The sequence below is a fragment of the Chiloscyllium punctatum genome, chromosome 3, assembly GCF_047496795.1.
Source record: "Chiloscyllium punctatum isolate Juve2018m chromosome 3, sChiPun1.3, whole genome shotgun sequence".
NCBI lineage: Eukaryota > Metazoa > Chordata > Chondrichthyes > Orectolobiformes > Hemiscylliidae > Chiloscyllium > Chiloscyllium punctatum.
In genome coordinates, this window is record NC_092741.1 from 153,226,972 (window position 1) to 153,237,028 (window position 10,057).

At 38.9% G+C, this 10,057-nt stretch overlaps 1 protein-coding gene across 3 annotated transcripts in view; it reads left to right on the forward strand.

The window, feature by feature from the left end:
- Positions 1 to 10,057, forward strand: part of LOC140466848 (uncharacterized) — a 49,820-nt gene that overhangs the window by 35,476 nt on the left and 4,287 nt on the right. For all 3 annotated transcript variants that reach the window (XM_072562576.1, XM_072562593.1, XM_072562584.1), the window contains exons 11-15: positions 100 to 222; positions 751 to 873; positions 1,648 to 1,770; positions 5,246 to 5,368; positions 9,282 to 9,404. In XM_072562576.1, the coding sequence (XP_072418677.1) occupies positions 100 to 222; positions 751 to 873; positions 1,648 to 1,770; positions 5,246 to 5,368; positions 9,282 to 9,404 (615 nt within the window). The remainder of the gene's footprint in view (positions 1 to 99; positions 223 to 750; positions 874 to 1,647; positions 1,771 to 5,245; positions 5,369 to 9,281; positions 9,405 to 10,057) is intronic.

Below are 10,057 nucleotides of genomic sequence, written 5' to 3' on the forward strand. Positions count from 1 at the left end.
AGATTAATCTAGGATAACCGTTCGTCATGGACGAGTTGGACCGGAGGGTCTATTTCCATGCGGTACAGCTCTATGACTCTGTGACTCCAAATATTTCAGGTGAGGATATGTGCGCAGTTGGAAACCATGACTGTGAGCACATCTGTGTGAGCACAGCAACATCGTATCACTGCCGGTGTCGTCCAGGTTTTATATTGAACGAGGATCAGAAAACCTGCTCACGTGAGTCTCTCACTGCTAACATGTTGTTCAACCACACTTGTAGTGTTGTAAAAGAAACTAAATTAATTCATAAATCTCTCATCCATAACTGTATTATTTAATTCAGTAAGATGAGATGTAGTAATGTAGCTGGTACATCTGACAGTGTAGGTTATGACACAAACTCAGACATCCTGAATGATCAGTAATACACAAACACCACTTCACCCAGATATCTCGATGACAGTCTGCTAATGTCACTTCGGTGCTTGGCAGGAAATCAGATGCATGTTGGGTTGCAAACGTCCTCTAATACAGTCTGACAGGCAGTCAGCCATACCAATGATTTCTGACAAGCCCCATACCACTTTTTTTGATTAATAATTGTACATTTGCTTATATATCTGACATAAACTAAAACATTGCCCATAAAAAATGTTTTATTTATGATATTTGCTCCTGTTAAAACACAACAATGAATACTAAGGTGTTTTTCTTCATTAAAAACTTTTGTGGTTAAGATAAAATTAATGTAATGAAATATTTCAGGTGAGGATATGTGTGCTATTGGAAACCATGACTGTGAGCACATCTGTGTGAGCACAGCAACATCGTATCACTGCCGGTGTCGTCCAGGTTTTACATTGAATGAGGATCAGAAAACCTGCTCACGTAAGTGACTTAGCAATATCATGTTTTTTTATCTAAACTTCCACAGATCACTCAATAATGCCAGCAAATATTAAGTGTTTTACTCTTTGCTGTGGTTGAAAATCAACTAGATTGGTTCATAAAAATTGAATGGACTAAATGCCTTAAATCAGAAACACAAACAGAAATGGTTGGAAAGGCTCAGCAGGTCTGGCAGCATCTGTGAAGAGAAATCAGAATTTAAGTTTTACATCTAGTGAGTCTGAGGAAGGGACACTGCACCTGAAATGTTACCTCTGATTTCTTTTCACTGGTGCCGCCATACCTGCTGAGCTTTTTCAGTAATTTTGTGTTTTGGTTCATCAAAATGTTGGTCTATCAAAAAAGGTACATACTTCAATATTAAGATATTTATCTCTATAGGAGTTGTGGTTGTAAGTCCTAATTACACTTGTGTATGGGAGGAAATCATTGAAACAATAGACCAAGGTGGAAATAGGTATATCTGAGTGATATTAGAAAGTTCACATATCCAGCACAGGAACCACATATACCCATAGCAACAATTTGTATTAATGTTGCACCTCTGATGCGTTAATACATTCAAGGTACTTCTCAGGAGCACTGCCAAACAAACTTTGTCACTAAGTTATGCGATGACAGGTAAGCAATAGCTGAGTCAAAAAGGGACATCTTGAATGATGAGACAAAATTAAAATGCAACAATGAATGCCAAGGTTTCTTCCTTCATCAATTTTTAGAGAAATTACTCATTTATTTAATGAAATATTTCAGGTGAGGATATGTGTGCAGTTGGAAACCATGACTGTGAGCATATCTGTGTGAGCACAGCAACATCATATTACTGCCGGTGTCATCCAGGTTTTACACTGAATGAGGATCAGAAAACCTGCTCACGTAAGTCTCTACTCAATGAGTTTATCCTGTGATGATGGCCGTGGATTATTCTGTGTGGTTATATCTTGTTGTATGAGCCTAAACATTACCTTTGTCCTTGTGATAACACAGAAGTGACCACCGCAGATTCTTTGACACATAAGCAGAGTAGAAATTTCCCATTTTCTGTTGAAGTATTATGTCGAGTGAGTTTAATGGCACTCAGTCTGCCATCATTTGGAGCAATTTTTCTCATGTAAACTTCCACTCTTCATCACATCAACTTTGGAATTGAGCTCTTTCATGCTCATCTCATGCAATCTCAGGAGGAGCAGAAGAGCTCACCATTGCTGGGATGTTCTGGCCTATTTCTGCTCATTGAAACCCAGCTACACACCACCATATGTGCTGTAACTGTCCCTCACATTATTACACAGACATAGTGCAGAGAGAAAATCTCATTCCCCTTTGCACAAAGGGACCTTGAGGTGCTCCCGATGTAGAGGAAGGCCATCTTTCTCCTAGATGGTCAAATGAAGTCACATCACCAGACACAACCAGCCTGGGCACAGACAGTGGCCTGCAACAGTCCTGTGTCTCAGAGAATGCCCAGCAGCACAGGAGAAAGGTTAAAAATCATCTCTGTTCCATAAGGGCAAGTGCCAACCACCTTCTCTCTGCTATCCCATGCTCACAAGACTGTCACTCTCTGAACACACATCTCACCAAGGCTCAAGGACTACAACTGTCCCTACTGCATGCATCATACCCCCACAACTGATCTCACACAGCTCATCATTCCAAACCACCAACCCTTCCTGCCCTTTGAATGTCCTAGATGCTTACCAAAGACACCTCACCATTTCTCCTGCTCCTACCAACACTAGCTGTCCTTCTGTCCACATTAATTTTACTCAACTCTGCCCTTTGTCTCATTGCAGAGAAAAAAAAACTATCCCACAACTAGGCGAGGAGGGCAAAGACCTTTTGAGGTGGGGGTGGGAGGCATCAGGATCCTCACTCCTTTCAAGGAGAAAATACTTGATTTGACTAGAGAGGAACAGAATTGCTCATAAGTGGTTGGAGAGACATTAGTGATGTAGCAATCGAGTAACCTTTGGGATGTTTGTTGTGCAAGAGCTTTTAGGAATCTGAAGCAACCTGATGATGTTGTCATGGAACTGTTTTCTACATGGTGTAAATAGCACAATGTAGGAGGAGTCAACTCTATTTGACTTGTATCCTCTTCAACAAGTGTCTAAAACCAAACTCTCAGGCATGGCGCTAAAACCCATGCAACAAATGAAGGTGGCAGTGACAGGGTCCACAGCCTAGAAAATTGTGGCAGACATGAAAGTCAAGAAACAGACCTGAAATCTACTGGAGAAGAGAAGAACTCAAAACGTCATTTTTCCAAAACACAATTGTTGGTTAAGCTTTAAGTCCAGTTAGCAACCAGATGAGACTCAAAGCAGAACAGCTGTTGTGACAGATAATCTCTGAACATTAAAATTCCGTAGATAAGTTCTCAAGACAACTGTAAATCAATGAGTGCTCTGTACATCCAGTAGTAGGGGATACAAAAGGATCTAAAGCGGGAAAAATAACAGAGCGCAATAACACTCTGTTTGTAACGAAGGAAATACATACAGATTCAACATCCATTAAAGCAGGCTGGTTACCAGAATTGATCAGTTGGGGAGAAAACATAAGGAAACTAGGTTGGAAAAAGAAAAACTAAGAATTTTGACAGTTATGCACAGCTTAAAAAGATTTTAAGCTTAAAAAGCAGATTAAAAAGATTTTTAAGTAACAATATTAAGGTACATTGATAAATTGGGAAAAAAAATGGTATGTGGCTTAATTAGTGAATCTATATCTACTACCTGAACTACACAAGTTACAACAAAAACTCATCTGTGGAAGAATCATTTTTGATCTCATAGATAAATCAGTTAACAAACTGCAAGACTGAACTCAGATAGGTGAATTAACGCAAGAATAATTATTGCAAATGCCCCAAGCAGAGTCTCAAATTCCAAATGTTCGACTCTGACCCTGAAGATAAAAAAGCAGTAACTTACTCCATTCACTTTACACCTAGTATTAGTCATTTTATGCAGATCCAAGCTGGTAAGGTTCCAGGTTTGCATTCTTGCTAGTTCCAGGCCACACCAGAGATGCAAGGAAATACATACAGATTCAACATCCATTAAAGCAGGCTGATTACCAGAATTGATCAGTTGGGGAGAAAACATAAGGAAACTAGGTTGGAAAAAGAAAAATTAAGAATTTTGACAGAATCCTCACATTCCCCTTTACATTGCTGTTTCTGTGGCCCCTATAATCTTTCAGCCATCCCTCATTTCTGTTGAGCCCTTTTAGATAACAAATAATGTCCCACTTCACCTTCTTTACAAATTTCAATGCCTTGCTTGCTTTACACCTTCCCAAGCTGGAGAGCAACTTAATAGTCTGCCCACACTTGGAAATGTTGAAGAGTTATTAATGATGAAAAATTTAAAAGGAGATCCTCAGGATTCAGTTTAATTTGCGATCTGTCATGAGAGACTTCATGACATAGAAGTTGGATATGAGTGTTTAGTGTAGATATTGATAATTATTCCATTTTCTGCTTGATTATAGTGTGCTGAACTGATAGCCACTTGAAGGAAATTTTATTTTTAGGTATATGCTGTAAGATATTTGTTGCCCTACTGTAAGCATCTGCCAGTCAGGGTAAACTATTAAGTTTGTTTTCACACCAATGCACAAAATTCAGCAGATTCCAATTCTCTGTTCAGGCCAATAGAAAGTGTTTATTTTTGTTTTATGAGTTTGGAGTTAACAGGGAATATAAAAATGATTTGAATATGTCCTTTACATGGATTCAAAGGAGAAGGTGAGTGAGGTAGATTAAATTTTACTTCTTCACATTTCGATCTTCCTGTGATAACATTCCATCACTATGGGTATAACCTTTTTTGGTTAATTTTGTCCAGATTTTATTTTTCTAACTCATTTGCTGTTTACATCTACAAACCACTCCAATTAACACGGCCACCAAAGATTAACAATGTCACCAAACCCATGTTCTCTGAATTCCTGAAAACTCCAGATTTACAAATTATAAGTGAATATTGTCTGGGGATCATCATTTCTGATAAATTAATGATTCCCCTTTATAAATCAATACAGCGTTCCTGATGAAGGCTTATGCCTGAAACGTTAATTCTCCTGCTCCTCAGATGCTGCCTGACCTACTGTGCTTTTCCAACACCACACTTTTCAACAGCATTCCTAATAAATGAAGATTGTAATGAAGTTTGAAATATTTTTGTAAACAGGCAACTCTACATATTCTTTTCAGATGCCTAAATTTATTCTTGAATTGATCTTTGCTCTTGCTGTCATGGTAAATGTTGAAAATGCATAATTTGAATTCATAGAACCTTTTAATGGATAATGTCATATTAAATCTAATGAAATATTTCAGAGTTGGATGCATGTGCTATTGGAAACCATGACTGTGAGCAAATCTGTGTGAGCACAGCAACATCCTATTACTGCAGATGTCGTCCAGGTTTTACATTGAATCAGGATCTGAAAACATGTTCACGTAAGTCATTAACTATTGGGTGTATGCCACATTATGATAGATGTGTACTAATTTGTGTGCTTATGATTGGTTGTGGTGTGAGCTTAAATGCTGCCTATATCCTTATGATATCAATAAATGATTATCATAGATTCTTTGACTTATGCACAGTTCTTTGGAAGAATTCTTTCAATTGATAATGTTGATAATTCATAATAATTATTAATACATTTGTTAATAAATAACTCTTAGATACTTTTATGTCATCTGCAGAGAAAGAAAATAAAATCAAGAGATTCAAACTTGTAGTTACTCGTTTACAAAAATGACAAGATTTTACATTTTAAAACTTTTATTGTAATAAATAATTTAATAACACTATTGACTAAACACTATCTTCTGTTTTGTAGCCAACTTATATTTTAAACTATAGAAAGGAACGTGCCCCTTTTGTATTTGTCATATAACATTTTTCACGGAATTACAGTCCTTATAGCAAATAGGCTGCAGGTTATGTTTATCAACATTTTGCTGAGTTAGTAATATTGAATCACCATTTCCAAGGTTTTGGAGAGTTTCTCAAATCACTGCCAGCGGTGAAGCCAGGCTATCCCAGGACAGATCGCCAGGGATCCTGAGGGTGCTGTAGAATTTGTGTCTTTGAATAGAGACTGTCTTCTTTACACATCGGGCTTTGTTGCTTGCAGAGTCAAGCAGCCTTCTCTGTCTGTGAAGCATACAGAACTGTGACAGTCTGTGATGGTCACTGACTTGAAAGGAAGCCTGCAACTGGATCTCACGATTGGTTTTCCCTGCCCCTCTTCCACAGCAGCATTAAAAACATGAACACATTCAGGTAGAAGTGCTGGTTATCTACTTTTGATGCCAACTCTCTTTCATTTTGAAAAATGAACAGTTTGCTGCACAACTGTTAGAATCCAATGCCTAGAACACCTTTCTGGGCTATTTGTAGCCATTCCCTCAGTGACCTAGCCCAATTAATCCCCACCCCAGTCTTGAGCTTTCCACTTCCTCCCGCACCTTATGGACTGGCTTCTGATAAACTCCCTGAATTTTAATACCATTGTCCTCAGGATTAACCTTGGCCCAGCACCTGGACTGCCTTAGCAGGACAGCCTGACTGAATGTAACCCAGCCCCTGGGCTAATGGCTCCACCACAATCTGACTGATCTATCTGAAATTCCCAGACTGGTTGCATTTGACCTGCAGGACTAACTGTGGCCCAATCTCCATCTGCAAGGGCACAGATCTCTGGGATCTGACAGGACCAAATGCATAACTGACCATTGCCATCCCCCTGGACTGTGTTGTGGTACCCCTTGACTGACTGCAGACCCCATGAAGGACTGGTCCCTTTTGCTTTTCAGACAGAGTCATTTACTTTAAATATAGACGGTGTGCTTGCCATATTAACTGCTAGCACATGCTGTAGGTGTGACATTGACATAGCATCATGTCTGTCCGCCTAACTGTTCAGCACTCTGAACTGTGACACCACTCTGACAAGAAAAATCCATTGACTAAAGCACAGCTTATCTTTGGTGTGAACAATGAAATAGATCATTTATTTCTTTCGACGTCCTGTATCAAACCTCTTCTATTTACCACATTCTCTAGAGAGAAATGCACATCTTTTGTTAATAGCAAACTTTGAGCCAACCCCCTCTCCCTGAGTCTATCTCTCTGGTGGTTCCTTTATTAAGCAAGAATGAAATCTTGAATCAATCTCAAATAAAAAGTTTCCTTAATCTTTTACAGTCCAATTTGCAACCATTCTAATTACATTGGATGGCCTCACTTTGTCAAAAACTTCATTCAATGGTGTGGAATTCTCTGGAGAAACTTCAGCGGACCCTTAAAAGTTGCTCTCTTGGATTTTACCTTCCAGCAGCTGGCTTCCACATTCTCTACTTTACAGCAAAAATGCCACTTTTCTTCAATCATTTTTATGTCCCAATTTCATTGAAAGTGCTAATTGAAGCCTCTGCCGTTTTAATTTGACCAGCCTTTCAGTAAAATTTGTATCCTGATTATTAACAATTCATTTTTCTCTCCAACTTCTGTGTGATTAGATTAGATTACTTACAGTGTGGAAGCAGGCCCTTCGGCCCAACAAGTCCACTCCGACCCGCCGAAGCACATTCCCATTCCCCTACGTTTATCCCTGCACCTAACGCTACGGACAATTTAGCATGGCCAATTCACCTAACCTGCACATTTTTGGACTGTGGGAGGAAACCAGAGCACCTGGAGGAAACCCATGCAGACACGGGGAGAACGTGCAAACTCCACACAGTCAGTGTGGGTTTGCAAATGATGATTTGCTGCCTCCTGTGTGCTTTGTGGGATGAATTGTAGCTATCGGCTAAAATGGCCACCTCCCTTATAGTAGAAACGTTACAGCTGTCTAGGTACGATTTGACTCCTCGAGCAGTTTTTAAATTCCTTCATTAAAACACTGCTGAAGATTTCAAAATCATGCTTGAGCTTCATGCACTAACACCAGTTCTTTTTTCTACCATATTCCAAAGGTGTCTAGTTGTATCAGTTCTTTAGTTTGTAAATGTTTGTGCATAAGCTTCCGGAACAAGTTCATTTGCATTAAGCGCAGTCTTACCTGTATCATAATGTGTGGACTGTTCATCGGAGGAGGTTAAATAAACCTTCAAAGCACTTGGTAAGAAGATTTCAAAATGTCTTGTCACTGTAATTTCATAGCAATTTTCTCAAAGAGCATAAAATATATTTCACCTCCTTCCTCACAGACACTGAATTTAGGCAATAGGCAAACATTTCTTGCCAAATCAAAACTAGGAATGAAATCTGATCCCTCATCAACATGTCTGTTACTCTTTGTTCTTGAAATCAAAGATTTTCTCTGTCCAGGTCAAATTTTCATGCTTCCCTTTTTTTGATTCTCTTTTTCTTCCTAATTTAGATTTTTGCATTTTTCCTTATTTGGAATCATAGAATCCCTACATAATGGAAGCAGGCCATTCAGCCCATCAAATCCACATCAACCCAATCACTGTAACCCTGCAAATCCCATGGCCAATCCACCTAACCTGCTTTGGGAGGAAACGAGAGCACTCAGAGGAGGTCCACACAGACAAGGGGAGAACGTGCAAACATCACATAGACAGTCGCCCAAAGGTGGAATTGAACCTGGGTCTCGAGAGCTAAGAGGCAGCAGTGCTAACCACTGAATCACCATGTTATTTCTCAAACTCAAATCTTTGCTTTTTTTTCTATTTGTTTTGAGATCAAGTATTTTTCATTTCTGTTTTATTTTCCCTGCCTTTCAAGTTCATTAATAACCTAAATCCTCACCAACTCAGTCTGGGTGGTATCTGGATTAACATTTTTCATTCTCAAGGTGCATAGGTTGAGCCAATTATTTCTTACGTCCCAATACCTACTTTCAAATCATTTTCTAAGGTTTTTGCCATCACTTTTTAATTACCTTTTTCAAGTGTAACAAATTCTCTCTTTCACAAAAGGGAAACATTTTTCAGCATCCAATACAGCAAACATCACTGTGGCATCTTGTTCTTCTAAACTTTAGCAAATCAGAGAGCACTCATTTCAGGATTTAAATAAAAAGCTGCCAATTTTGTTATGAGCTCTGTGGAGACTGATAACTTGAAAAGAGATGCAAAATCCCACTTACTAATTCAAAGAATGACGTAATGTGATTTCATGGGCTTCCCAACTGTAAAACTGTTGAAGGCAGATCTTTAAAGTTGGCACATTACCAAGTTCCTAGGGTAACAATTATAGATTTGCTCATTTACCCACAGTCTATATTATAGCAAAACATTTTACACTGAGATGTTAATGTTTGTGTGCAATTACTATTATAACTAAATACAATAATGGATGGGGTATATTAAATGTAATCTTTGATTTCAGGTTTGAATATGTGTACTGCTGGAAACCATGACTGTGAGCAAATATGTGTAAACACTACAACAGGGTATAACTGCAGATGTCGTCCAGGTTTCATATTGAATGAGGACCAGAAAACCTGCTCACGTAAGTCACCTTCCACCCAGGATTTGTAAAGTTACAATATTCCTGTGCTGCTCTGGAAAATCACATTTGATGTAACTGATATAAGCCTGATGATAATAATTGTGTATTCTTCCAGTCTCACACAGTTCTTGTAAAGTTTAGGGCTGCGCTTTGCCATCCTAAATTGGGCCAGAAGGGATACCAGCAGGAGAAAATGACAGCTGATGACTTGTGTTCCCTCTACAAATGGCTTTCATGGCATGGACGTTGAGAATGAAATCACAACATTCCTAAGGGCAAAGTAAAAGACATTTTTTTCAGACTGTCTGAGACTTTGCAGGGGTAGGCTTTGAAGCCCTTGGTGAACAGACTTGGTAAGTGCAGGTAAGTAGCAGGTCAGCAAGAACATTTTCTTTTAGTGGCAGGCCAACTAACATGGAAAAGTGCTCATTCCCTGAAATGAATAATAGGAGAAGCACATTGATGTACAGTGAAAGAAACAGAACATTATCACTTAATTGTTTGTCATCTACCTGGCATCACTTGGGCAATGGATGACTGATCAAGGCTGTCAAGTCTTCATCAAGCCAACATGGAAGGATGCAGACTGAAATGGGCACAGGACTCAGAAATAGGATCAAATGAAGCTGCAGAGTAGAAGTGTACAGATGACT